Source organism: Neohortaea acidophila, assembly GCF_010093505.1.
Source record: "Neohortaea acidophila strain CBS 113389 unplaced genomic scaffold BDY17scaffold_2, whole genome shotgun sequence".
Taxonomy (NCBI): domain Eukaryota; kingdom Fungi; phylum Ascomycota; class Dothideomycetes; order Mycosphaerellales; family Teratosphaeriaceae; genus Neohortaea; species Neohortaea acidophila.
The window spans coordinates 2174391-2201519 of NW_022985511.1; the positions used below are offsets into that span (position 1 = coordinate 2174391).

The window sequence follows — 27129 nt, forward strand, 5'->3', positions numbered from 1 at the left end:
CGCGTCCTTCATCCTCGCCGTCGGCCGTAACGAACACGAGCGAGCCACTCCACCTGCACCTCCACCTCCACCTCACCTCCCACCCTGCGGCCATCATCCCGTCGCCCGCACCGCACCGCACCTCTCCATCCCCGCACGCCACTGCATCGCACTGCACTCTGCTGCATCGCACCGCGCCGTGCGTTTTGCAGCCGCACAGCCACCCGACGCGAGCAGCATCAACAGAGGCAGCACCGCGCCATTTCTCACCTCATCCCCTCTCGCGATTGGTCCGTCATACCAACACCGCCCTTTGACCTACGCTCTCTTCAGCTCCTGAGGCACCCGGGGATAAGACTCCTCCGCCCCTCCATCCCCAAGGTACATTCACTTCTGCTCGACCCCTCCAGGTAGCCAACGAGTCACGACTACCCTCCTCACCCCACCCACCCCGACACTCCTCGCCTTGGAAGCCTTCGAGAAACACCAAACGCCACGCCCTCGGCCCGACGCATGTAAGTCATCCTTTGTCCTCCTCACGGCTGTCGTTGTGCCCAAGCCACCCCATCTGTCCCTTGCGTTGCGCCCCGCCCGCCAGGCACGTGTAACCTGCGTTGACCCTCCCTTCCCTTTCTGAACCTCACGCCGCACGCTTGGCCGTGTCTGGCGACGCCCTCTCCTCATCTCCTTCCTTCGCCGCCTCTCTTCCCCGCAGCGTGCTGACCTGACTTTCCGCCAAACAGCCTTCCTGCACCGTTTGCTCAGAGCATCATCCGCAGCTCCGCCCTCGCCCAGCCTTCACCCACGCCCCACCTCACTCCCACCCCGCTCGAGAGCCTCCCAACACCCCTCCATGCATGCTGGAAGATTAGCTGCATCGGTATCGCCCACAATCCGGCTCTGCGCACGACGCATGCCATAATACGAGAGGTGATGTTGGTTGCGCCTCTCATCGCATCTTGATCACTTCAACTCACCTCCACTCCGGTGTCATGGATGAGACGGGAACCATCAATCCAGCAGCATTAAAGGCATCCAGTAAGCAAACACACCGTACATCGCAGCATCCTGGGAACACCCATCATGCAATGTGACCCCAAAGCTCCTCACTCAGACTCCGGTGCTAACGTCTGCCTCTTGTAGACTCATTCAGCCCCCGAGGCATCAAGCGCAGTCGGTCGCCCGACTCGAACACATTGTTAGGGCAAGAGGGGGACAGTGGTACGTGATCCGTCCTTCGTGTCATGAAGAGCCTTGCTGGCGAGCGAAAGTACCGATTATCAAGCTGACGCCCATGCGACAGGTGACTACCACAGCAATCGCCGCAGTAAAGCGGCCAAGCAGATCGACAGCCCCAATCCCCCAATGTCTTATACCTCCGTCCAGGCGCCGGTTCAGACTCCGCACGTTCGGACATCCTCGTTACCACATGTCTCTCCAGGCCAAGCTTCACCCTCGCGATCGACCCCGGGATCCGGCACGAAAGCGGCGACGGTAAAAGCATTGCCCACGGTTCGAGATCACACCACCGATCAGCTCGGACCGGAGGGCGACGAATACCTTGCGCGTGAGATCGACCCGGATGGAGAGACCAAAGTGACGCCGGACGGCTACCTTCTCGACGGCCGCGAGTACCGATGTCGCACTTTTCAGGTCCCCAACCGTGGCAAGAAGCTCTTCATGCTCGCGACCGAATGCGCTCGCGTGCTGAACTATCGCGATTCTTACTTGCTCTTCAACAAGAACAGGTCTTTGTACAAGATCATCGCAAATCAAACCGAGAAGGAGGCTCTGATCAATGTCGAAGTTCTGCCGTACTCTTATCGGTCCCGACAAATCGCAATCGTCACGGCTCGTAGCATGTTCCGGCAATTTGGCAGTCGTTTAATCGATCACGGCAGACGCGTTCGCGATGATTACTGGGAAGCCAAGGCTAGAAAACAAGGCTTCACCGAAGAAGATGCAGCGGGAGAGAAGCGACCTGGAGCGGCGAAAGCACGAGAAGCCGCGGCGGCTGAAGCGAGTCAGGCCGCTCTGACCACTCTCCCACAGGGAGAGATCATCTACAGCAATAGCCCTGGCATGGATGGCCAACCGCCTGGCCTTGCTCAAGTCTCACTGGCTCCCTTGGCGATGTTGCAGCTCCCTGGTGAAGACTTGAGACCGAGTGCGTACGGCAACTTGATTCGGCCCCGGCAGGAGATGAGCGGCCCTCCGTACCAAGACCGTATCCAATCCGGCAACACCACGGAACTTCTCACGCAGGCTGCACAAGCGGCAGAGTACAACAAGCAACTCAGTCAGACGCGCACGCATCGTGCGAGATATCTCGATGACTACTGGGCACGACCGCACGAACAACCGGAAGTATCACAGGCCGAGGCCGATGCTGGCGCGGTGGCACCTCAGCATCTGCAAACCCCGCACGCCATCCCGGGCATGAATCAGGGCCGGCTACCACACGATCAGATGGCGCATGCCGGCGCGCAGATGATTCCACAGGGCTATCCGGGCTACCCCAACCCTCACTTCCCTATGGCATCGCCCGTGCAAGCCATGCAAAGACCGATGCAGGCCAGTCAAATGCACCCTAACACCCCCATGGGCGTCCAACGACCCCCATCGTATGGCGGATACGTTCACAACCCCATGTGGCAAACCCCTCAACCGCAGCCGTCACCACTATCTCAATCCCACCACGCCCCCCAGTACGCGCAGCAGCAGCAGCAGCAGCAGCACCATCAGTCTCCAATGCACCCACCCCCGCCGCAGATGTCGCAACAAGCGGGCATGGCGTACGCGCAGATGAACCCTGCGTTTGCGGGAATGGGCCGCAACATGTACCAGCCGAACCATCAGCAGCAATTCGGCATGCAGGGCGGCGGTCAGCAGCAGCAGCAGCAGCAACAACAACAGCCCGGGATGCAGAACTGGTCGTCGAATCACAATGCCGCGGGCGGTATGCAAGACTGGCAGCGCTATCAGTGATGAGATTGTCGGTTCCCCGGTGTTTCGGGTCTCCGGCACTTTCGGCATGTTTTCAATGCGCTCGTTGTGGTACATTGCTATCCTTTCCTTCGACAGTTCTTTTTGTTTTGTTATGTCTCTGCTCTATGCACAGTTGGAATAGGAGTTCGTCCCGGCGGTACATGCAATCAGAAGTGGGGGCGGAGACGGCAGAATCGTAATGATCTTGGAAAGCATAGCGTCGCACAGGAGCGGTTGATGATCATTACGAGGACTCATTTGGGCTTGTTTTCGCGCGTGTTTGCGTTTTTGCTTTGAGAGCGATACTCCCCCCTTTTCATAGTCCAGACTGCTGCGCGCCCCATGTGCTTTCACTCGCATGTCTTTGTTTCGGGCTTTTGTTTGCGCTGGGGAGAGCATGTGCTTCATTTTGCTGTTGCATAGAAGAGTAATTGTCGTTTCCACGAGTCTACATTTCAATTTAAAGAGCACTCCTGGAGCAATGCATCCCTCTCGCTGCTCCAGGCTTGTCTCGCTCTACACCAACTGCAGTCGGATCTTCCTCTTTCCCGTACTCTCCTCCGCCTCATCGGAAATCCTGACCTGCACCTTCTCAAACAACGCCACCGTCCTCTTCCTGCCCTGCTCCTCAATCTCCAGCGTGTAGCTTTCTCCATCATACACACTCTCCGGCTCCCTGCCCGCCTGCTCCTGCCCCACAACCATATCCCTCAACCGAATCAGGCCCTCAATCCCAAACTTGGGCACAAACACCACAAACCCGTTGGAGAAGATGCGCATCACGAAACCCTCCTCCTCCAGCCGCCGCCCCTTCAGCGCCTGCCCGACGTAGTACTCCACGCTCGCGCGCCCCGCCATCTGCGCGTTGCGGTGCCGCACGTTGAGGTTCTTGCACACCGCTTCGCTCTTCGCTTTGCTCTGCAGACTGGCGTCGAGGGGCTCGTAGTCGATTGCTGCCGCGAGCTGGCGGTGCGCTTCGAGGTCCGAGTAGCGGCGGATGGGCGAGGTGAAGTGCGTGTAGATTTCGGACGCGAGGCCGTAGTGTCGGTATTCCGGGTAGGCTTGGGCGCCGGCGCAAAAGTACTCGGCGGACATCATGCAGCGGGTGGCGAGGATGCGGATGAGGGTGTTGAAGAAGGGCTCCTGGGGGTCGATGCAGTGGTCCAGGCTGTCGGCCAGTGCTTTCGAGGAGTCGGTGTGGAGGTCCATGCTCTTGCGCACCTTGAGCTGGTTGCTCAGCTCTTCGAAGTTGTTCTTGGGCGGCGCGGCGTGGCGGCGCAGGAGGGCGGTTTGCGGGAATGCTTCGTAGTTTTTGGCGGCGACGCTGATGTTGGCGAGGAGCATGAATTCTTCCACCAGCTGGTTGGTGTCGAGTAGCTGCTTCGTCTTGACGTCGGCGGGATCGGAGGTCTCGCTTTCCATCTCCACGCGGACCTCGGGGCTTGCGAGATTCAAGGCCCCGGCTGCCATACGCTTCGCTCGTAGCTTTTTCGATAGCTGCATCAGTGTTCGCATGCCTACTGTCAGCTCGTCCTGTTGTGATTTGTCGTCGATCCGTAATTGAGCTCGTTCGTAGCTGAAGGCTTCTCGGCTGCGAATGACACTCTTTGTGAACGTGGTGTGCACAATGTTGGCGGAAGTGTCCAGCTCCCACAATACGCTGAATGCATATCGTTCCACGTACGGCTTGAGCGAGCAGAGATCGGTGCCGAGCAGCATAGGCAGCATGTCAATACGCTTGTCCACCAGGTACACTGTAGTGCCGCGCAGAGAAGCCTCTTTGTCCATGGCGTTATTCGGCTTGACGAAATGCGAGACGTCCGCGATATGCACGCCGACTTCGAAATTGCCGTTCGGAAGCGGTCGAGCGTGTAGGGCATCATCTATGTCGACGCAGCCTGGCGGATCTATCGAGCAGACGAGCAGGTCTCGTAGGTCTTTGCGGCCATTCCAGCCAGGGTCATCCAAAGAGGCGGGAACGGTCCAGGAATGTCCTTCTGCTGGCAAGCAATCGAGGACGGTCTTGGGGAACGGGCGGTATTGGACATCCCATTCCAGAAGGAGGGCCTCGGTCTCGGCACCCTTCGTTTCCAGTTCGCCCAAGCTACGGATGAAATGGCCGACAGGGTAGCGAGACTCGCGATCCCAGCTGTCAATCGTAACCAGCACACGCTTGCCAAGTAGGTCAGCCGCTTGACGTGTGCGTACTCGGATTTTCGGGACGCGCTTGTCCATGGGGATGAGAAAGACGGTCTGTTGCGAGCGTGTCTCCTTCGCTTGCGAGCGGACAGAATCCTTGTCGATGTGGCCAACGTATTGTCTCCAGTTCCGTTTGATCACTCCGACGATTCTTGCGGTTGCCTGAGGCTGACCCTCTGCACTTCTGCCGTGAACTTTCTTCACCGCATCCTGCAGAGCCCTTCGCTCCTTTTCGGTGACGACGGCTTCTTGTTCGTCGTCCCCATTCTCTGCATTGTCATTACGATTGACGTCTTCCTCTTCAATGACTTTGCTCGACGGTGCCTTCCACTGGTCTTTGGGCAAGACCTCAATGACCACAATATCTCCCGAAACCGCTCTGTTGCTGTTCTCTCGTCCCTGCACAATGAGTGCCTTGTCAAAGGCGGGCACATGCACCGAGCCCTCGAGATAGTTATATGGGGAGACATGGAAGATGCCTTGATGCAGTGTCCCCGCCTTGACGCCGGTAAGCATGGCTGACATCGTCATGTAGTTTGGGTAAAGCATCTGCGCCTTGGAATCCTTGACCGCCCGGTTCTCGCGGCTGGAAGCCACCATGTCCATGAGTTTGTCTGCATCCGGGAGACCAGCAACATAGGCTTCCAGGCCCAGTGCCTGGATTCCTTCATCTTTGGCCTTCCGTAAGTTCGCACGGTCGTCGGAAAGCATGACAATAGTAGGGCAGCGAGCGCTTTTCCTGGAGCGAACGGCCTGCTGTAAATGTTCCGCATACCAAGTGCAAGACTTCCGTACTGCCCGGTCATTTCTGTCGTTGATGGTTTCGCCGGCGTCTCGCTGGATGTAGGTCTCCAGACGGAAGTCGTTGAAGAAGACATAGAATCGCTTTCCCTCGTTCTTCGTCAGAGCAATCAGTCGATGGTAGAGGGGCAATGATCTGTTCTTGACTTCTTCAAGGACGGTTTGCAAGACAATGATGTCCTGGACAGTGCCTTCGCTTTCGAACAAGTCCATGGCCGAGAGGAAGGCGTTGGTATCGGGGATCAGATAGTGGCCGTTCGGGAATGCTTTGGTTGCTGCTGGTGTGGCGGACAATACTGGCGCATCGGCCTTCTTGTGGAAACTGGCTGGCACGAGGTTGAGACATGCGGTGCAGAGTTGCGAGGAACAGGCGATATCTTGGCGAAGGTAGACCTCGCGGACAATCTTCTGCACCTTGCCCGACTTCAGCGTGCGCAGATATGTCTTGCTGCTGAGGGTTGTTGACGGGGCCGTCGAGGCGTATGTGCGCTTGAGCGAGGTCATTGTAGATTTTGCCGCCCTCTCCGGCTCGATGTTTCTTTTTGCGTTGGCTCGTTTGGTCGATGGCAAAGAGGCGTAGAATCTTCGTGGTGAAGGCGAATGTTGATGACTAAGCTTTGACCATGCAGCGGGCCGGCGTCCCGGAGGGATCCACTTGGACCTCACCGCCAAATCCACGCGCGCTGGGCGGTGAGCAACTGCGAAACGCCGGCAGAAAGTGGACGATCGCAGAGCACGACTCACCGTTGACGGATCAAGTGGCGGACGAGTGGACGATGGGCAGACGACCAAATCCGCTGATTGGCGAGTTCTTCATTCGAGGCGCAAAACTTGCCGATCACAGCAATCGATATCATCACACCTGCAAGAGATGCGGTGAAGAGGCAGGTGGAGACGTGACAAGGCTGGCTGCCTGCATGACGCTTGACTGACTTTCTTCTAACAGTTTCCCAAGGGCCGCATTGACAGTCTGACCAGTCACCTTTTGCGTAGATGCCCCAGCGTTACAGACGAAGATCGACAATGGGTATTTCAGCAAATGCAAGTCGCTCCCAACAGCCGCGGTGGAAGGCCGAGCGAGCCTTCTCACGACCTACGTCTCAATGCTCAGCACGCTGAAATACATGCAAAAGAGCCTGTGTCTGCAAATGAACAACACACCCAATCAGCCCTTGACACACTTGCAGAAGTCTCTCGACGCCATCTTGATTATTCTCAACCAAATCATCTCGAGCACGACCCCGAATACGACACCCAAGGCGCGGACGATCGTCTGGCAGATGAAACACTGCTTTCCGAACTCCAAAATCACGGTATCATCACTGCGGCCTATGTCTCTCTATTCATCGCGCGCTCACATTATTCAGTCAGGAACTTATCCGCCCACACCTCCCCTCCGAGCAGTTCACACCCGGCAACAACAACGTTCGACGCTTCACCGCTTGTTGAAGCTGCATCTGCCGCTAGTAGACAGCTGGAACTAGACCAGGGACAACGATCGATGCAAGATCAGGCCCACCTTCCGCTCGACCCTCAGCTGAAGATGACCTCGCCGGAATTGCGTACTTCTCCCAACATCCCTGCACCAGTCGTACCCACTCGCAACGAGTCCCAAACGATGACATGGACACCCAAATCTGTGAATACCTCTCAAGCATCACTTGGCGCCTTCCGCCTAGCCTCCGATTATCCTTCAGAAGGCTTCGGCCTGTTGCAGAAGCCCACAAATAGCAACAAACGAGGTCGATTCGATGATGAGCGGCGCAAGGAAGTCTCGGAGATTCGAAAACGCGGTGCATGCATCAGATGTCGGATGCTCAAGAAACCGTGTTCAGGCGAAACACCGTGCAGCACCTGCAAGAATGTAGAGTCCGCGCGTGTTTGGAAGACCAGATGTCTACGAACTAGACTTGTGGACGAGTTTACGCTTTGGTCATTGGGCCTTTTCCACGGCAAGGTAAGAGTCAGAGAAGGAAGGGTACTGCAAGACAGAGTTCAGTCGCTGTCGCCTGGGCATGGACATGGACGCGCTCGGCTTTCAACCGACGGCGATCGATGGTTCAGCGTAACAACGAAGGCGTACAGTAACGATGGGGAGGATGTCAGCTCGTCAGCAGTCATGGCATTGGTAGAAGATGAACATTTGGAAGCTGCCCTCGCCGGATACGCGGAAGCTTCTTTCGACACACTCGAAGAACAAAGGAGCTCCGATTTCATGCGAACCACTTTGGAATGTGCGCATCGTCTCACCCAAGACCTCGAGATGCAACCCAGCTCTGCAAACAGCACTGGCGGATCTGGCCCGATATCACCACGACCCTCCTACAATCTCCACAGCCAACTCCTCCAAAACTGTATCAAGCTCTACAACCTCACTGACATGCTTCTTGCTCCCTACGAGAAGTGGTCGATACAACTACAATCTTCTACAGGAGTTGAAGCCGTCGACGCTTCTGAACAACCCTTCACCGACCTCCCAGCATCCTCTCCAAGCCGCCATTTGATAATCGATCAGATCAAAGCTGCAATTGAGCTTCACTGCAGCAAGCTCTGCAAGACGGCGATGAACGAGCTTGAAAGGCAACTGCTGCAACGACAGCAGGTCTCGCGATTGGTCACCTTCATCTCGGCCGTCATTCTTTTGAGTTGCGTGGAGCGCATGACGGGCTTATTCCACTCTTTTGATACTGTAACGGGGACGGACGACGCCCAAGCTCGTTCGAACATGAAGGAAGATGATGATGATTGGCCACTGGAGGTGCCGCCCTCAGCTTTCTGGATCCAAGGACAGCAGTTCGCAGATCTGCTTGTCATGCTCTTACGCCTGCGTGCCCTGCCGCCCAGAACTATAGTCAATGCTAACGGTGCACTGGTCGTCAGTCGGGATCCCAATTCACTTATACGAGCTCAGAGCAGGACATCAGGGGACCAGATGGCCGAATCGGCTAGAATGGCGGCTGATTGGCTTGAACCTTTGCAGTTGAAAGCGACCGATCTTGTGAGGAAGAGGGATGATGGCGCACCGGGCGTGGAAGAGGGCGTGGAGGCGTGGGAGCTGAAGTTTGTGGCTTCACTGCTATTGCCTGAGAACTATCGGTGACTTCACATCGAATACTACGCAAAGGAAAGCGTCCCGGAGAAGGGAGCAGATAGAAGGACGTCTGTCCCATTAATGAGCTACTCTGATGCTCAAGAATCTTCTTTGCCTTGCGCAAAGGTATCATCGTATGCAATCGCACATCAAGGCCAGCACGTCAGTTCTCCAAGACCTGGAGTCCTCAATCCAGCTGCCTGATAAAGTGCATCCGCCACTGTGAAGTATTATTACCGCTTTTGTCGAATGAGCAATTCAAGCACCGTCGCCTTCGATGAATTTGCTGAAGTTCTCCAAGCGAGCCTCTTCATCCTCCTCATCGTTGTCAGTCTTCTTGCTCTTCTTGTAACGCGTGCGCCCATCCGAAATCGACGCCCCAATTCTGCGCCCACCAAAGTTACGGCCCTCAAATACCTTGACGCATGCCTCTGCGGCGACAGCATTGGCGAAGCGGACAGTCACGATGCCTGCATGCTCCTTGTCGTAGAGGGTGACGCTGGTCACCTCGCCGAACTTCTCACACTCCTCGCGCACGTCTTGCTTGATGTCGAGCAGCGCCTCGGGCTCTTCGTCGAGTTGATGAAGAGTGAACATGTTTTTGAGAACCACGACTTTGTCCCAACGGCTTGATGTGTCGGGTATGGTCGATGGATCATCATCATCCCATTCCGCGAGGCGGCTATCAACCAATTAGCTTCGAATATCATCACGATCGGCAGTGAGTTACATACTTCGCCATCTCTTGGTTCTTCTTGATGATCTTCTGGCGGTCGCGATTCGCATTGGTGCCTTTCGTCTTCGCTTGATCGGTCGCCAGAGGCTGCTGTTTCTGCTCTTTGAAACTCTGGTCGGCTTGTTGGACACGCATCGGCCCGGTGACCATCTTCTCCCCAAGGCGGAAGTCGGTCTCGTCGAGCATGTCGATGGCGAGTTGAACAGACTCGGGGCGGAAGTAGACTGAACGTGTGACCTAGTTAGCTGCGTGGTAAGATGGGGATCATGAAACTCACCGATAAGCGCATCTCCCTTGAAATGGCCATTCTCGTCTTGGTAGAGTTTGATGCGGGGCTTGTTGCTGTCTGCGCTCTCTGCGATCACACCGAACTTGGAGAAGACGTCGTGAAGCTCATCAACAGTGACATCGTCGGGGAGCGAGGTGATGTAGATGGCATTATTACGCGGAGGCTTGTCGGGCTTTTGCTTCTTGGCGTGGCCATTGCTTGCTCCCTGCTCAGTGGTTAGCGAATGCATGTCTGACTCGGGGGAATACATACCTCTCCAGCATCACCTGCAGCCTTGCGCTTGCGCGGATCCATGGCCGGCTCATTCTCGTCGACTCCAGCAACCTTGTAGGCTTCTTGCTGACGGGCAACCTCGGCCTCGTCCGTCTAGGGTTGGTTTGGTTAGGAAGCGTCGACGGACGGTGTTGTACTCATAGGATGGGAAGCGAATACGCAGGCCAGAGCCTGTCGGATGGATGGACAGAAATCTGGGGATCGCGTACCACTGGGACCCATTTGCCGGGCTTCGTCAACCACTCCCATTCCTCTCCGCGCTCATCCTCCAGCTTGTACGTGTCGGTGAGGCGATCGAATGAGACACGCTCGTCGGCGTCAAAGTCATCGATCTCGGTGGGGAACGGAGCCCTCTCTGCCATGTTGAAGACCTAGTCACTGCACTGCAGAGTTGTTAGCTGACTGAACGACAGCTGTCTTCAGCGGTGAAGTGCGGTGTGGTGTTGGGGTCAGGAAAGTGCGCAGGTGGATGTTCATATCACAAAGTGAGGCAGGCGTTGCGGAGATGTTCGTTGCGGAATCTAATGGGACTGGCCAGAAGTCGTGACATGGCCCTTCGCCGGCACCGCCTTGCCGCCGACGTCACTCCTTCCTCATACTTCCGGGCATAGAGGATATATGAGGTATCTGCTTCGCCAAACAAAACCGGAGACGACTGATTTTCTTCGCATCACCGTCAGTTCCTGCTGGATCACCACCGTTGGCTCGGCTTTCTCTCAAGCATGTTTGTGACCTTTGACCACCTCAGGCGGGACAGAGTGGCACATCTCCAGCTTGCCTCCAGCCATCGTTCCCAATAACACTCAGAACAATGCCGAGCCGAAAGCTGAAACTTGCCGCCGGACATCCGATATCTGGCGACCATGAGACTGGAAGTATTCCGCACGCAAAGAAGCCCAAGGCTCGACCACCGCGCGGATGGCGAGACAAGGCTATCATCCCGGCAAAGTCCTTGCCTACATATACCGGACCGTATCCTGTCGCGACCATGGAAATTGAAGTGCCAGCGAAGAATCCGAGAGTCTTCTCCAACATCACACGACACGGACGCCACGTGTTGCAGCTAGAGACTGTGCTGATAACCATCTACTATCCCACTTCTCACGATGACTTTCATTTGCAGCGGCACGATCCGAGGTTTTCAAGGTACGTGCGACGCTCCGCAGTTTCTACATATATACGCCAAAGGAATGGGGGTGCTAACGTTGCACGATCGACTGCAGACAGTTATGGTTAGGCAGACCCAGGCTTGGTATAGCAACAGGCCTCGCAGCTTTCGGCGGGTTTGGCGCTTGGGCGACCCCGGTATTCTGGCCTGCATTCTGGACAAAGCTACCGGCCTATCGGAATGCACCTATCGCCAGCCATTGGGCACCCCTGGCAGATACCAAGGCCTATGGGACCAAAGTGAAAACCCAAAGCGTCGCCCGGCCCGCCGGCGCTCCCGAAGAGCCTGTTTTTCCTTTGGTGATGTTCAGTCACGGCTTGGGGGGAACTCGCACCATGTACAGCTCGCATTGTGGAGAGTATGCGAGCCATGGCTTTGTGGTGTGCGCAGTCGAACACCGAGACGGCTCTGGTCCGCGTACATACGTCAATCATGCCAAGTCGGGATCGGGAAGCATGGATGATCTCGAGGCCAAGGGCCATATCGATCACACCCCCCAACAACACGCAAAAGGCTACGATATCATCGACTACCTTTGGCCAAAAGACAACCCGCTGGATACCATGCCGAACAACAAAAAGGGCGTTGACACGGAACTGAGGAATGCGCAGATCAATCTGAGGCTGGCGGAGATGGAGGAGGCGTTTGACATTGTCCGCGAAATCGCGAGCGGAAATGGCCAGATCGTTGCAGACCGGAATTTCCGGCGGAAAGGGTTTAAAGCGTCTAGCTCACACGGACTGAAAGGTGTCAACTGGCCGAAATGGAAAGGGCGTGTTCATCTGGATGCGGTGACTGCTTGTGGGCATAGCTTCGGCGCGGCGACAGTTGTTGAGATCTTGCGACACACGGATCGCTTCCCGTACATCTCACAGGGCATCATCTATGACATTTGGGGTGCCGGAACTCTTCCTCCCGAGCCAGATGCACCGAACCATCGGATCCGAAGCCCCCTCCTCGCCATCAACAGTGAGGCCTTCACCTACTGGTCAAGCAATTTCGAACTAGTCGAGTCGCTTATTCAAGAAGCGTCAGAGGCTCCAGCTTCTTGCCCAGCCTGGCTCATGACCTTGAGAGGGACGGTGCATGTGTCTCAGTCCGATTTCTCGCTGATGTGGCCCAACATCACCAGTCTGCTGCTCAAAGCAGTTGCCAACCCCCAGAGAGCACTGGATCTCAACATCAATGCCAGTCTGGAATTTCTCAGCCTCGTCCTCCCGAAACACATCGCCCTCGTCATTCGGACGTATAGTTACGAAGGGCTTTTGGAGTTGGACGAGGAAGCTCTCGAAAATATCGCGACGAGAGAGAAGCACCAGCCCAAAGAGAAGTTTGTCGCCATGCGATTGCATATTGAACATGAATGGCTGTACCGCACCAGGCCCGGGTGGATGCGTGCGAGACAGCGTCGGAAGAACCGGAAGTTGGGTCGAGAGCCGGACCCGGGCGATGAGGTTTGGTTGCATGTGAAGCCGCCAGCGGAGTGCGTGGATGCGCATCAGAGGCGTGTCGAAAGCAGTGCCCAAGGGCGGGCGGAAGAGGCGGGGCGGAATGCTGTCTCACCATCACTGGAGGACAAACCCAGTCCAGCGGGAGAGGCGGATGGTGGCATTTGAAGGCGTCAGTCTACATCCATCGGATCGTCTGTGTAGTCCGCTTCGAAATCTGAATCGTCGATATCCATCGGATCCCAGCTGGGATCGCGCTCCTCTGGCCGCAGTAATGTCACCTGGAAGCAGCGTTCGAGAACATCGTTTGACGAATCCCACGGGCACCATTCGCGTAAAACCTTCCACACCTGCTGCGACGTCTGCTTGCGCGCTTCATACCGCTCCACATCCTGTTCGCGGAGCAATTTATCGTAGTCACTGTAGGCGTGCCGGACGTGCGCGACGACGATGCTCGTGAGCCGACGAGCGCTCCATCTTTTGGATTCCGAGAGGTTGTAGGTGAAGTCTTTGCCGATGCAGATGTCGAGGATGCGCTCCAGGGCGGTGTCGGGAATGCGCGGGAAGAGATCGGTCAGTGGGCTACGGTTCCACTCGCGTTTGCGTTGGCGGGCTTCGTTGTCGGATAGGCCGAGCAGGTTCTCCCATGCCTTTTCCGGCGGCATGAAGGAGTGATGCTGGCTGGATAGGTGTTTAGGGGGATCAGGAGTTGTCAAAGCGAGGTTCGTGGAGGTGTAAATCTTGGCGCGGACCAAATGACTGATTCAAGACATGCATGGATATGTCTGCTTTGAAGACGTCAAGACAGGGGAAGCTTGAAAGAAATGACGATGAAACTAGCCTGGAATGCTGTGCTACGTCGTATAAAGACACATATATGCATCCGCCTGCCACATCCCGTCGCTATGCAGCAGCCGCGCCGCCCTCTTGCTCCTGCTTCCATCTCTGCGCCGCCGCCATCAACTTGCTCATCTTCTGGCTTCCCTCGTCGTCGGCGGGGAAGACGTAGTCCATGTACTCCTCGAACGTATCGTCGTCCAGCTTTCTCCTCTTCTTCACCCTTCTCGGCATCTGCTTACTGAGCGCCTCCTGGTCGGCCTCCGACCCATGCGTATCCTCAAACGACTTCCACGCGTTGAGCAGAGCCACACGCTCCTCTTTCATCGCTTTCTCTTTGTACAGCTTGTTTGCCCGCTGGAACACCGCTCGTGCGCGCGCCTTTGCTGCATCCGATACCGGCATCTCCTCTTCTTGCTCGTCCTCCTCGACATCTGCATCCGGCACGTTGATCTCGAAGTGGGCGTACGATATCCACACCTTCACATGCTCCGTCTTCTGCAGCAGCCGCTCGTACAACTCCCTCGTCTTGTCGAATTCACCTTCTTCCTCTTCGAAATCAATGTATCCCTTCCACAGCAATTCCGGCATGTCGAGGACCGGTTGCTGCACGGCGAGCTCGAAAATCGCTCGGCATCGCTCCAAGTCGTCCAATCCCCGCTCCAGCTCCGCAAATTTGATCCAGGCGGTGCAGTTGCTGGCATCCCACTCGATCCATTTTTCGTAGAGCGTTCGGCAGCGCACGAATTCGAAAAGCTTGAGTTCCGTGTCGATGTAGGCGCGGAAGAGTCTGTTCTTGGGACACATGCCAATTGCCTGGCCCATGGTCTTGCGCGCCTGGTGAAGTTGACCGCGGCGCAGCTCGAACTGTGCCTTCAACACCCAGATTTTGGCAAAGGTGAACTTCTTGTGCGGGATGAGCTTGACAACTTCGGCGTAGATCTGGGCGGCGCGGTCAAAGTCGCGAGCCTGCAACTCCTCGTAGAGGGCGTAGAAAATCCAGAGATAGATGTAGCGCCGCCAGTGTCTCTTCTCTTGGGAGGGGGGCATCTGTGCGATTGCGCGTTCGTAGACGTCTCGTACACGATCCTCGTTCTGTGAAGTCTCCTCCAACCTGGCGTAATCGATCCAGCTGTCGTAGCTCTTGGGGTTCTCCTTGACTTGTTCCTCGTACATAACCCGCCTCTTGCTCAAGACCACGTCTTCTACGCCTTCGCGGTCGCCAAATTGCTTTTCGAATGTCGTGTATTGCTTGTGTAGAGTGGCGGACTTCGATCTCGGCATGTGGTCCAAGGCATACTTGTAAATGGCCCTCGCCCGCTCGTACTCCTTGAGCTTCGATTCGAATCTTGCGTACGCGATGAACAGCTTTTCATCCATGAACTCGTCTCCCAGCGTCTCGATTGCCGTGCCAAAGACCTCTCGCACCAGATCACTCGTTCCGTTTTCTTCCTCAAATCTTGCCCACTTGATCCAATTCCTGGCCTCGGGATGGACAATGGTGAATCGCTCGTAGACATTCCTCGCCCGCTCAAACTCGCCGTATCTCTTCTCGAGCTTGATGTAGGCGCCCCACGCATTCTCATCCGGTTCCCACGACATCCATCGCTCAAACACCTGCCTCGTCCCGGCGACGTTGCCCAGCATCTCCTCCATGTACACGTACTTGTACCACAACTTGTCCACGCGCGGGAGAATGGTGACGGCTCGATCCAGCAGATTGCGCGCATGGTTGATATTGCGCTCCTTCATCTCCGCTTCGATATACCGGATCCACAGCTGCACGTTGGTGGCCTCGACATCCAGCGCCCGCTCAAAAACCGAACGAGCGCGGCGGTACTCCTTCTGCTCCAGCTCCCATGCGGCATAGCGCATCCAGTTGCCCATGTTGACTCGGTTGCGGCGGACATGGTCTTCGAACTCTTTCCTCTTCCGCCCTTGGAACTCGTGCAGCTCTTCGAGATCGGTGAAGCGTTGGGTAGGTTTGGTGAGCGCGGGTTCTTGTCGGTCTACTGCTTCTCGGAGCAGCTGTTCGGCGGAGATCTGCTCCGGGGCCGGAGCCTTGTTCTTGACCCGCGGAGGGCCCCGTGAGGACTCCATCTTGCGTGGTGGAGGAGAGGGACAACGCGAGGCGGTGTTGGGGGTTGCGGACTTGCAGGTTGTTTGAGACTTGGACTTTGAGTTCTTGCTGGTCGAAATTTTGCTGACTCAGCCATCAGCCAAAAAACGCGCCGGCATGTGACATCAACTGACGTGCCGCCGATAACGCTGGCAAAGAATTGTCATCTCGCGGCCTGCACTCTTTACATTCATCAATTTCTCGCACCTCATGTGTCCCAGTCGAGGCCAGCAACAACGACAACATGTCAGCCATCCTATCTGCTGACGACCTGAATGATTTCATAAACCCCGGCGTGGCATGCATCAAACCGGTTGAGACTCTCCCCAAGCAGCAGCCGATCGATGGCGCGAATCCCTACGAAGTCACGACGGAGGAAAAGGTGAATGCCGGCACTGCACCACCCGCCCAGATATCTCTGACAGACTGCTTGGCCTGCTCGGGTTGCGTCACCAGCGCCGAAGCAGTTCTCGTGAGTCTGCAGAGTCATAATGAAGTACTGAGTACACTGGATCGCCACCCCGAGCTGCCGTTGTCGTGGCCCTCAGATGGGAAGCAGGATGGACAGAGTACGAACGAAGATGGCAGAGTGTTCATTGCGAGCGTCTCGCCGCAGTCAAGAGCGAGTCTGGCGGCGACATACAACATCTCGGAGCGCGAAGCGGGCTACATGATTGCCCAGCTGTTGAGTGGCCCGTACGGCCTGCGAAGTGGTGGCGAGTACGGCTCGGGATTCACGTGGATCGTGGACACCAATGTCATGCGCGAGGCATGTCTGGTTGCGGCCGTGGAGGAGGTGCAAGAGGCGCTATCGTCTTCGGACGCCCCGAAGAAGCCAGTCTTGACATCTGCGTGTCCCGGCTGGATCTGCTATGCAGAAAAGACGCATCCACACATTCTGCCTCATCTCAGCAAGATGAAGTCGCCGCAGGCCCTCACTGGCACCCTCCTCAAGTCTGTACTGGCGAAACGATATGGAATCCCAGCGAGCCAGGTATGGCATCTGGCCGTCATGCCTTGCTTTGACAAGAAGTTGGAAGCTTCGCGTGGTGAGCTCACGTCGCATGCTTGGACGGGAGATGAAGAGAAGGCGGTACGAGATGTGGATTGTGTAATCACAGCCCGCGAGTTGCTCATGTTGGCCGAAAGTCGCAACATTAGTTTTCCCTCCTTACCGCGGGAACCACTGTCGCAGCAATTCACGACCGCATTTCCAGATCCGACTATCGACCGATTGCTCTTTGGACGACGCCGCGCACGCAAACGCAAGCGAGAGGAGGTTTCTAGCATAGGCACGTCTGGAGGCTATCTCTATCATGTACTGAAATCACAGCAAGCGCGACATCCTGGCTCAACAATCAGCACGCAGAGAGGTCGGAATGTTGACGTCTCCGAGTATTCCGTGCTGAGTCAAGATGGCACACCGGTGTTCAAAGCAGCACGGTACTACGGCTTCCGAAATATCCAGAACCTCGTGCGACGTCTCAAGCCTGCGAAAGCCAGTCGTATGCCGGGTGCAAGTCGCAAACCGCTCGGTGGACAGCGAAAGCCTGTTGCGAATGGCGGCACTGGAGGCAACGACGGGGAGTACGCATATGTCGAAGTCATGGCGTGCCCTGGAGGATGCACCAATGGCGGCGGGCAGATCAAGGTTGGAGATGTCGCAACGTTGAGACAGGTGGGAGGGACTGGTATCGAGAATGGCAGTGTGGAGCAGGAAGTCTTACCGCTGCAGAGGGAGTGGTTGGAGAAAGTGGACGAGGCGTATTGGAGTGCGGAGTCTGCCGATGACGATCCGCAACCTGAGCATGCAAATGGCGATGTTGATATGGGCGGGACGAATGGGAGCGGTGGGCCAGTTGTCATCGACGGCATCGACGTACGATACGTCAAGAGCATTCTGGACCATTGGAGCGACATCACCGGCGTGGAGCTGGAGAAGCTGGTACACACCACGTACCGGGTGGTGGACAGCGACGTGGGCAAAGAGAAAGGTGGCGGCAGCGACATGGAAAGGGTATCTGCCTTGGCGGTTGCACAAGGTGGCGGTTGGTGATTTGCCACCGGTAGTGGGAGAACTTTGCGCAGCAAATCAATTCGAGCACGTTGTCTGACACACTGCCGGATGGAGGTAGAACGCCGATGACGAACTACACTCTCGCCCTCGTTGTTGATGATGGCGACGTGTACGCGGGAAATTAGCTATTTCATGCCTCCATGTCCGCCCGCACAGCTCTGGACCGGGCGAGAGCGTTGATGATTTGGAGCGCCACACAACACGCCGGACAGAAGCGAGTGTGGTCGCGACTCAAGCAGCTCAAAGGCCGGCGATGGAATTTCTACAATCTGCCCCGCATCCAATCAACACTTTGCGAATCATCCGCCCTCTGATTGGCAGACCCGCAGAGCCGCCCCCACGCCTCGGTGCAGGAACGGCGAAGCTTAAATGCGGCCCCGCCACTTCTATCCTCCTTCTGGAAGGTGGTCGGACAACACGTGCAGGTTTTGTTGTCGCGAATGGACGATAAACTTCAACCCGCCCATGCCGCCTGCTCTCTAGCGTCTGCGAGTGATTTGCGTCCCTCATCATGCAGGGCATGGGCTGGACCATTGGTGTACGGTGCAGGTAGGCGTATGTAACCTCGCCACTACCTCTCGAGCTTTTTTTTCCCTCCCACTTCTTCCTCATCATTCACGACTGTTCCTGGTTGATTGTTGTAGCTTGTGCTCCATCCGTATTCCTTCAGAATGCGATCCAACGCACTGTTGAGCGCCCTGTTGGCGGTGGGCGGCGCCGTCGCCCTCCCGGGTGAGAAGAGAGATGTCAGCACCAAATACCCGTATACCGGGCCCGCCGTGCCCGTCGGCGACTGGGTCGACCCTACCATCAACGGCAATGGCAAGGGTTTCCCCCGTTTGGTCGAGCCGCCTGCCGTCACTCCCAAGTCCAAGACGCCCACCAACAACATCAACGTCATCCAGGTCTCGTACATTCCCGGCGGTGCCAACATTCACTTCCAGACGCCCTTTGGCATTGGAGGCAACCCGGTGGTCAACTGGGGCACGAATGGCTGGAAGCTGAGCTCCAAGGCTACCGGTCTTACCCAAACGTACGTCGTGACATGTTGACCCTGCCTGTCTTGCGGGTCGAGCACTGACACACATCCTAGCTATGGCCGTACGCCATCGTGCTCGGAGATCAAGGCGGTCACCATGTGCAGCGAGTACTTCCACAACGTCCAGATCACCGGCCTCAAGAACAACACGCAATACTTCTACCAGATCCCGGGCGGCAACGGCACCACCCCGTCGGGCGTGTTCAATTTCACCACTGCTCGCGCTGCTGGTGACACCACCCCGTTCTCCATTGCTGTGCTCAATGACATGGGCTACACCAATGCTCAGGGCACAAAGGCCCAGATCCAGGCGTTGGTGGACGAGAAGAGCATTGCCTTTGCGTGGCACGGTGGTGACATCAGTTACGCTGATGACTGGTACTCCGGCATCCTGCCTTGCAACCTCACCGACTGGCCTGTCTGCTACAACGGCTCCTCGACCACCCTCCCCGGCGGCAAGCCTTATCCTCCGGAGTACTTGGACGCTCCCCTGCCCGCCGGAGAAATTCCCAACCAAGGTGGCCCACAGGGTGGTGACTTTAGCGTCATCTACGAGTCCAACTGGGATCTGTGGCAAAACTGGATGAACAACATCACGACCAAGATTCCTTATATGTCTCTGCCTGGCAACCACGAGGCGGCTTGCGCCGAGTTTGATGGTGGCAACAATACCCTGACTGCCTACTTGAATGACGACAAGGCCAACTCTTCCGCTCCCACGTCCGACCTCACCTACTACAGCTGCCCGCCGTCGCAGAGGTAAGAACATTGGCAATAATGCGCCGTGATCTCCACTAACGTGACAACACAGAAACTTCACTGCCTTCCAGAACCGCTTCCGCATGCCCGGAAGCGAGAGTGGTGGTGTCAGCAACTTCTGGTACTCATTCGACTACGGCATGGTCCACTTCGTGTCTCTCGACAGCGAGACCGATTTCCCGTACAGCCCCGAGTACTCCTTTCTTGCCGATACCGACGGGAAGTCGTACGACCCCACGGAGCAGGAAACGTACATCACCGACTCCGGGCCATTTGGATACATCCGAGGCAACTACAAGGAGAACAAGGCATACGAACAATACAACTGGCTCGTCGCGGATCTTGCCAAGGTGGACCGCAAGGTGACTCCCTGGGTGATTGCCATGGCCCATCGCCCGATGTGGAGCTCGCAGGTGGCCAGCTACCAGAAGAACGTGCGCAACGCCTTCCAATCGGTGCTGATCGAGAACGGTGTCGACATGTACCTCTCCGGACACATCCATTGGTACGAGCGGCTGAACCCTCTGACCGCCAGCGGTACCGTCGACAACAGCTCCATCATCAGTGCCAACAAGTACCAGACGAACCCCGGCACGTCTCTTGTCCATGTGATCAACGGCATGGCGGGCAACATTGAGAGCCACAGCACGCTTGGAAGTGACCCTCGCCTCCCCATCACCGCCGTGCTCAACCAGAAGGATTACGGCTTCAGCAAGCTCACCGTCAACAGCGCGACCGAGTTGACGTGGCAGATGATCATGGGCGCGGATGGAAGCGTGGGAGATGAGTTTACCCTGACCAAGAAGTCGTCGTAGGTGGATGGAGAGGTGCGATGGGATGGAATGTATACAAGATGTAGTGGGTAATAATTGCATTCGTGTAATGTTCCTGCAATGTCACGATATTATTCCGGGATATGTCACGTGATGATAGTCATTCGCCACACCTGCTAGCCGATGTCGCCCGAAGTCAGGGTCTAAGCCACACCTCCGCATCCTCCTCCAAGTGGCGAAAGCGGGCTCGTCATCTCCAACATCACCACCGCCCCTCTCTACTCTTCGTGCTGAGCACACTCTCCAAGATGCCGCCCATACCAAGCGTATGGCAGTGGCACAGCCTGGTTGCCAGGCATGCCCAGGGCATCCGGGAGGCCTTGCACAAGGTCGGCCGCGCCCTGGACGCCCACCTGTCAACGGGTCAGCCTCAAGCGAAGTTGGAAACCATCCTCGTTCGCAATACGCCCAAACAACCCCTACACCCCCTCGCACGCATTCGCCAAAGCCAATCGAGATGGTACAGTACCGCGCGAAGGTACATTGACGGCGCGAGGAACTTCTCCTCCGCTTCCACCACGCGAGGCGGCCATGCCTATGATCGAGCTACGTTTGCGACGTTCAAAGTCGGTTCACGCATCTCTCAATCGTCCGGTCGAGCTCCTTTTGCTTCCACCCTGAGACCCAATCTCACAGGAGGCACCTTGGGCCGGACTGCCGGCGGATACACTATAGGCTCGGGCAGGGTTGGCGGAGCGCGCTACTTCTCCCACGGTCCAGCCAGTCAGGCTCAAGTCGTGCAGAATGTCTCCCAGGCCGTACGAGCCTTCTTCATCTCGGGACATAAAGCGCAGTTTGACGGAGTTTCACCAACCGGACAGAAGAAATACAAGGCTGTGAGCAGTCTCCAGGAAGAGACCGGCCGAAAGATGCGCTCCCTGCCCCGCGCTACTCCCGGCTCTCGCCTTGAATTCGTCGTCAATCCCACCATCACTGCTCTCACCCAGCTCAACTCCATCACTGGATACGACTTGTCTGAGCATGCGCAAGCCGACCACCTCAACACCGATGGCCTCCTCGATGTCCTATCCATCGACTTCTCCCGTGCCCTCAAAGACCTTGCCGCCGTCTTCAACGATTTGAAGCGGCTTTCAGCGCTCGGTGATCTGCCCATTACATATGAAGGCTCGTCACTCCGCGTGCACTTTCCCGGCTGCGACGCAGAAACCGTAGAGAGGCTGTGCGATGAGCTCAATGTTCTTCGAGGGAATGTTGTCGAGGATGAAGCATTCGACTCCTTTGTCGGCACCGACATTGCTCTGCTCTTTCCCTTTGCTCCCAGTCAAGACGTGTCTGACTGCGAGAGTCTGTTCGACGAGGTACTCCCCAGGAAGGCCATCGACTACCAAGACATGTTTATCCCTTCGAGTCCAGCATACTCAACGCAATCAGACACCGGCATGGAGGATGTCGAGGACGTATTGCTAGTCGACAACCCATGGCTTTCCTCACCCTCTGGATACGAGTCTGCAAGGTCGAGCAGCGAGTATGGATCCAACAAACACGACCCTCTCGAATACCAGGGCTTCGACGGCATCTACAAGTTCATTGAAGAGCTTGATGCCGTGCGCAAATGATGAGGCGCAGACACGTATGGCTACACCGCGGTTTAGAATGATATCCCCACTTCAGCAAGAGGTCGTTAGGCGTACTTTCCTATGTAGCATTGCAATCAAGTTGATTGACCTTCATGCTCACAGTACTTCAGAAGTTGTAGTCAAATTGAATTTTTGTAGACTATCTAATCCCATGTGCAGACTTTTACACGCAGCGACCACCATCGACGGGCAGCGCAACCCCCGTCAGATAATCGGCCTCGTCGCTTCCCAAGAAGGCGGCGACATTGGCAACATCCCTGGGAGTCGATCCACGGCCGAGCGGCACCACGGATACGAACGCCTTCTCGTTCTCCGGCTTTCCGATGAAGAGGTCCGTCCTGGTGGTGTTTGTTAGCGATTACGTTCGGCCAAAAAGCCCCTTAACCCGCGAATACTTACAAGCCAGTGCCCAAGGCGACAACGGGGCAGATGGAGTTGAAGCGGATGTTGTCCTTGGCGTATTCCACGCCGAGGGTGTTGGTGGCATTGATGACGGCCGCCTTGGAAGCGTTGTACCAAGTCAGACCCGGGCGAGGTCGAATACCGGCGGTGGAGGCAATGTTGATGAACGAGCCTCCGTTGCCCTTCTTTTGCATGTACGGCACCACCACGTTGCTGGAGTAGTAGATGGACTTGACGTTGACGGCGAACACCTTGTCAAAGTCTTCGTCGGTGACCTCCTGCGTGGGCTGGAATGGTGTTAGCTTCACTGCCCGCGATGGACGGGATGTCTGCGACTCGCCTTGTTCCTGTACGTCGTCCCGGCATTGTTCACCACAATGTCGATCTTGCCAAACTTCTCGTCGGTCGTCTTGACGATGCCCTCCCACGACTCGCGCGAGGTGACATTGCCCTTGACGAACTCGGCCTTGATCTCGCCGGCCGTCTTCTGCCCGATCTCCTCGTTCATGTCCACAATAACCACCTTTGCTCCCTCGGCCACAAACTTCTCCGCAATTCCCTTGCCGAAGCCGCCTCCTCCGCCGGTGACGATGGCGACCTTGCCCTCGAGTCTGCCAGGCATGTTGGATGTGTGTTGGGTGGATGAGTGGGTGAGAGATGTACAAAAAGGTGTGGTGAAGTTATGCTTAGTCCGGAGGGAAACGTGGTGTCGGGACAAACAGGGTCAGCGTGTGGTTTATATCTTTTCCCAGCTCCCCATAAGAACCCCGCAGCGCAATGCGATCATAAGTGGGGGCCTCAGTATAGCCGGATCGCGGTGGTTTGCACGTCTTCCGAGAGCACGTGAGACGGCTATACGGGCAAGCATCGCCGGTGCCGGGCTAATAGACCATCAATGTTTTTCACCAAGACATCGATTGCTTACTTCGTTGGCCGGGAATAAGAGTCGAGGAATTGAAGCGGCCGAACGAGTACGGCATAACTCTACTCAGAAGGGAAGCTTGTTGGAACGGGCATGCACACTTAGTGCTATGGCGTTGTTGATCTAACAAGAGCAGCTTTTCTACCTCATACCAAGGAATATCCCCCATCAATGATCAAATCGGCTCCTGGGCACACGTCAGTAGAAGGCCATATAAGGAGCCTGCCATTGTCAACGCACCTGTCATGTAGGACGAAGCGTTACTGGCGAGGAAGACGTAGGCCTGCTCCGTTCATTAGTCTGGCATGCATCTAGAAGGCGAGAGACCGGGCACGAACGCCTTTCAATTCTGCAGCATCTGCGAATCGTCCCCCAGGGACCAGCTCATGCCACTTGTTGGCCCACTCCTTCGGGAGCTCGTTGATCACTGTTGAGCAGTCAGCCTCGTAACTGCAAGCAAGCCCTGAGCTCTGCCCTACTGTCGGTCGCGATGTATCCCGGGGAAATGCAATTCACTCTTGCAAACTCCGTCCACTCCACGGCGAGCCCTTTGGCCAGGTGCACAACCGCAGCTTTCGATGCGTTGTAAGGGGCCTGCTTCTGTGGAATGTTGATCAGGCTCGCGGACACTGAAGCGGTGAAGATCATGCTGGCATCGCCGGATCCTTGCCGTTTGAAGATATTGCCCGCCGCCTGTGCCGTGAACATGGCTCCGTCGAAGTTGATTGCCATCATTTTCCGCCATGCGTCTTCCGTGTACTCCAAGCTGTCGAAGTGCTCTGCAATGCCGGCATTGGCAACGCAACTTTTCCCATGGCCATTAGTTTGAAACAAACCAATGCATAAGTCAATGGCATCTCGGATAGACCTACATATCGAGCCTCCCAAACTCCTTGGCGATCTCGTTGATTGTGTCGGTGATTGTGGCTTTGTCCCTCACATCTGATCGATACGCCTTCACCACCGACCCCGTCTCCTCCGAAATCTTCGCCGCAGTATCGTGCGCATCTTTGCTGCTGGTGTAGATGAGGCCGACAGTTGCGCCGGCTTCGGCAAACGCCCGAACAACCTCGACACCAATTCCTCTCGCGCCTCCCGTGACTGCGGCGACTTTGCCTTTGAGGGAGAAGTGAGACAGCACTGGGCTGTGGGCATTGGCGGGCTTTGACAGAGGCATCGTTGAAATCTTCGACGACTCTCAAAATATGGGAAGGGACATCGTAATATTTCAATGGACGAAAAACCCAGTCGGCGAGTCCTCCGGTGGGGCCCGCAACAACTGGCTTGCTGCTACTGCAAGGTCCCACGATATGCGGGCAAATCATGGGCTGGGTTACAACGTCTCAATTGTCGGCTATCAGGTGAACTCCTTCACGTCTTTACAAAGATTGACCCCCGGCAAACCTTCAACATCACCTCTCTCCACGCATCTTATGGCCACGAAGTTGCAGCAACCTAATTCCCGTTAGTGTTCACCCCTCGCACACAACTCGCAGACACCGTGACTTACATGGTTGGCAGAGTGGACACGGCAACAATCAGCCCAGTCAACAGCCCGGCCATGCCTCCAAAGCCCAGGGCAGCGATTGCCTGTGGAAACCAGAAAGGACCGATGAACCCCCAAATTTGCCTCACAAACGTGATGAATACTCCCACGCTTGAAGCCTCTTCGCGGTAGCAGTCCACGGCGTACGTGATGAGTACAGTGGTCACAATCTGATTTCCGGCCTGTGTTTCCAGGGTCAGTCGAATGTCAATACTCAAAGCTGCCACGGCTGGTACTCACTGCTCCAATGGCGGCACCGATCATCGGCGTCACGTTGTAGGTCTTGATGTTTCCCGTCTGCACGAGGAACACCACGAGTCCGCAGATTGTCAACAAGAATCCGGAATAGCTCAGCCACAGACGGAACTCGGGTTCTGGTCGGCGGCCAATCTTCTTCGTACGCCATGTCATCCAGCGATCGGATGAAATGCCGCCAATTTGTTCACCGATGATGGACCCGATAATCAACGAAATGTATTGTAGCCCAATCTCTTGCGTGTTGAAGTGGAACAAGACCGGATATAGCTGAGGGATCTCAATGGTGATCAACACGCTGCCAAAGCCAAACACCATCGCATAGGCTGCAGCGGGGATCATGACACAAGGCCGGGCAGCAAAGCTGAGTGGCGAAACGAATTCCAACCAGGTGAGTGGCTTCGGGTCTAGTCGGCGGAAAGACAGGTACTTTTGTCGGAAACCGGATGCAACGTTATGCACTCCACTGTGCAGGTAGCGAGTTTCGTGGCCGAAGAAGAAATAAAAGATCAACTGGACGCCGTTGGTGATGGCGAGGATATAATAGATCCAGCGGTAGTTGACTCGGAGAGCGACGAATCCAAAGATGAACGGGGCGATTGGCACACCAATGGTCACCAGCAATGTCCAGACGCCCAATGCTCTTGCACGGTCCTTTTTGAAGAAAGACTCGGCGACCACGGCGGAGCCAATGGCGGCTGCCGGACTGATGAAGAATGCCACAATCGCTCGGCACAAGCCCATGGTTGCGTAGCTGTAGCTGTTGGCGCAGCCGATGTTGCCGACCAGGCTGCAGATCAATGAGATGATGAAGATGGGCCGGCGGCCGTATCGATTCGCCAACGGCCTCCAGAACAGAGGTGCCCCACCCAGGACGGCGATGAAGAGAGACACGAGGTAGCTAGTTTTTTGCAAGCTGATACCAAGGTCTAGGGAAATGTTGACAAAGGCAGATTGGATGGATGACGCGGTGAAGGTGGACATCATGGCGTGAAAGGCTACCAGGGCGAGATTGATGCATTTCTGGGGTGAGTTAGCTTTGTGAGGGACAAGCGCGGAACGAGATGAGAACTGACCTTGGACGTTGACCAGTTGTACGGGTCCTTGGCGATAGTCAGCCTTGTGTCGCGAAGAGTATCGCATGCGCAGGAACACGCGTGGAGGATTACATACGGCGTCGCTCATGTCCGGCATCGGGTCGAGATCGAGCGTGCCATGTCGCTGAAGGAGATAATCGCGATGTTCTGGCGAGAGATCTGCGACGGCGACCGACTCGGGCAGCGTGTGGACCTGCTTGACGTAGTCGTCTGGTGTCGTCGATTTCTCTAGGTCATGGGACGCCATGTCGATGCTCGAGGATGCAGTGCTAGGCACCGCTGAGAGTGAAGAATGAACGATGCGAAAGAGGAAAAGGGTATGGTAAGAGAGACAAGGAAATGATCAACAAGACCAAATCCTGGGGCCCCGAATCATCTTTACGTAGCCCTCGCTCCCCACTCCAGAGGAGCGTGGTCTGGGGAAGATCCCACATCTCGACCAGCCGTCAGTGCCGTCTCATCCTGCCCTAGGGTCCAGAGCAGTCAATCTTACCGTTGAATGGTTGCGTGGACGTCCTCGTTCCCCACATCCCCGCCCAGCTGTCCTGCACACGTGCGGCACGTGCGGCGGACGATCCGGCGCGTGGGGCGGGGTCTGTGCGCGATCCCCACGCAACTCCTCGCCCCCCGCCGCCCTCTCCTCACGCTGTCCCGTACGTCCCACACGCCGCAA

The 27129-nt window shown here is 56.3% G+C and overlaps 13 protein-coding genes across 13 annotated transcripts; 6 read left to right on the forward strand and 7 right to left on the reverse strand.

Annotated features, from left to right (window-relative positions):
- Positions 1–750: 750 nt before the first annotated feature.
- On the forward strand, positions 751–3225 carry BDY17DRAFT_89383 (chromatin remodelling complex Rsc7/Swp82 subunit-domain-containing protein). The gene is made up of 3 exons (XM_033738812.1): positions 751–1017; positions 1123–1200; positions 1283–3225. Exons 1-3 carry the CDS (start codon positions 972–974, stop codon positions 2965–2967), a joined length of 1809 nt encoding a protein of 602 aa, XP_033593512.1. The 5' UTR covers positions 751–971; the 3' UTR covers positions 2968–3225.
- Positions 3226–3377: 152 nt separating this feature from the next.
- Positions 3378–6521, reverse strand: BDY17DRAFT_292387 (uncharacterized protein). The gene has a single exon (XM_033732811.1). The coding sequence runs from the start codon at positions 6469–6471 to the stop codon at positions 3484–3486; it is 2988 nt and encodes a 995-aa protein (XP_033593513.1). The 5' UTR covers positions 6472–6521; the 3' UTR covers positions 3378–3483.
- A 485-nt stretch (positions 6522–7006) lies between these two features.
- Positions 7007–9067, forward strand: BDY17DRAFT_308291 (uncharacterized protein; the record flags this gene model as incomplete). Its single annotated transcript, XM_033735194.1, has 1 exon — positions 7007–9067. The coding sequence occupies one exon, from the start codon at positions 7007–7009 to the stop codon at positions 9065–9067; it is 2061 nt and encodes a 686-aa protein (XP_033593514.1).
- Positions 9068–9316: 249 nt separating this feature from the next.
- BDY17DRAFT_308292 (uncharacterized protein) lies at positions 9317–10718 on the reverse strand (the record flags this gene model as incomplete). Its single annotated transcript, XM_033735195.1, has 5 exons — positions 9317–9740; positions 9793–10018; positions 10072–10288; positions 10336–10449; positions 10566–10718. 5 exons carry the CDS (start codon positions 10716–10718, stop codon positions 9317–9319), a joined length of 1134 nt encoding a protein of 377 aa, XP_033593515.1.
- Positions 10719–11167: 449 nt separating this feature from the next.
- On the forward strand, positions 11168–13140 carry BDY17DRAFT_308293 (the record flags this gene model as incomplete). Its single annotated transcript, XM_033735196.1, has 2 exons — positions 11168–11502; positions 11580–13140. 2 exons carry the CDS (start codon positions 11168–11170, stop codon positions 13138–13140), a joined length of 1896 nt encoding a protein of 631 aa, XP_033593516.1.
- A 5-nt stretch (positions 13141–13145) lies between these two features.
- Positions 13146–13637, reverse strand: BDY17DRAFT_321696 (uncharacterized protein; the record flags this gene model as incomplete). The annotated part of the gene is made up of 1 exon (XM_033736674.1): positions 13146–13637. One exon carries the CDS (start codon positions 13635–13637, stop codon positions 13146–13148), a length of 492 nt encoding a protein of 163 aa, XP_033593517.1.
- Positions 13638–13875: 238 nt separating this feature from the next.
- Positions 13876–15909, reverse strand: BDY17DRAFT_245238 (uncharacterized protein; the record flags this gene model as incomplete). The annotated part of the gene is made up of 1 exon (XM_033730613.1): positions 13876–15909. The coding sequence occupies one exon, from the start codon at positions 15907–15909 to the stop codon at positions 13876–13878; it is 2034 nt and encodes a 677-aa protein (XP_033593518.1).
- A 263-nt stretch (positions 15910–16172) lies between these two features.
- On the forward strand, positions 16173–17984 carry BDY17DRAFT_245505 (iron hydrogenase; the record flags this gene model as incomplete). Its single annotated transcript, XM_033730636.1, has 1 exon — positions 16173–17984. The coding sequence occupies one exon, from the start codon at positions 16173–16175 to the stop codon at positions 17982–17984; it is 1812 nt and encodes a 603-aa protein (XP_033593519.1).
- Positions 17985–18598: 614 nt separating this feature from the next.
- BDY17DRAFT_292402 (acid phosphatase AphA) lies at positions 18599–20666 on the forward strand. Its single transcript, XM_033732813.1, has 3 exons — positions 18599–19038; positions 19099–19803; positions 19856–20666. The coding sequence occupies exons 1-3, from the start codon at positions 18677–18679 to the stop codon at positions 20616–20618; spliced, it is 1830 nt and encodes a 609-aa protein (XP_033593520.1). The 5' UTR covers positions 18599–18676; the 3' UTR covers positions 20619–20666.
- A 164-nt stretch (positions 20667–20830) lies between these two features.
- BDY17DRAFT_292403 (uncharacterized protein) lies at positions 20831–22325 on the forward strand. The gene has a single exon (XM_033732814.1). The coding sequence runs from the start codon at positions 20885–20887 to the stop codon at positions 22211–22213; it is 1329 nt and encodes a 442-aa protein (XP_033593521.1). The 5' UTR covers positions 20831–20884; the 3' UTR covers positions 22214–22325.
- On the reverse strand, positions 22326–23510 carry BDY17DRAFT_292405 (uncharacterized protein). The gene is made up of 3 exons (XM_033732815.1): positions 22977–23510; positions 22634–22923; positions 22326–22572 (listed from the first exon to the last, which is right to left on the reverse strand). The coding sequence occupies exons 1-3, from the start codon at positions 23256–23258 to the stop codon at positions 22398–22400; spliced, it is 747 nt and encodes a 248-aa protein (XP_033593522.1). The 5' UTR covers positions 23259–23510; the 3' UTR covers positions 22326–22397.
- A 16-nt stretch (positions 23511–23526) lies between these two features.
- BDY17DRAFT_292407 (uncharacterized protein) lies at positions 23527–24776 on the reverse strand. Its single transcript, XM_033732816.1, has 5 exons — positions 24431–24776; positions 24038–24363; positions 23897–23985; positions 23799–23841; positions 23527–23745 (listed from the first exon to the last, which is right to left on the reverse strand). The coding sequence occupies exons 1-5, from the start codon at positions 24733–24735 to the stop codon at positions 23705–23707; spliced, it is 804 nt and encodes a 267-aa protein (XP_033593523.1). The 5' UTR covers positions 24736–24776; the 3' UTR covers positions 23527–23704.
- Position 24777: 1 nt separating this feature from the next.
- On the reverse strand, positions 24778–26951 carry BDY17DRAFT_292410 (major facilitator superfamily domain-containing protein). The gene is made up of 5 exons (XM_033732817.1): positions 26533–26951; positions 26436–26462; positions 25345–26382; positions 25069–25286; positions 24778–25013 (listed from the first exon to the last, which is right to left on the reverse strand). Exons 1-5 carry the CDS (start codon positions 26701–26703, stop codon positions 24971–24973), a joined length of 1497 nt encoding a protein of 498 aa, XP_033593524.1. The 5' UTR covers positions 26704–26951; the 3' UTR covers positions 24778–24970.
- Between the last annotated feature and the right edge of the window lie 178 nt (positions 26952–27129).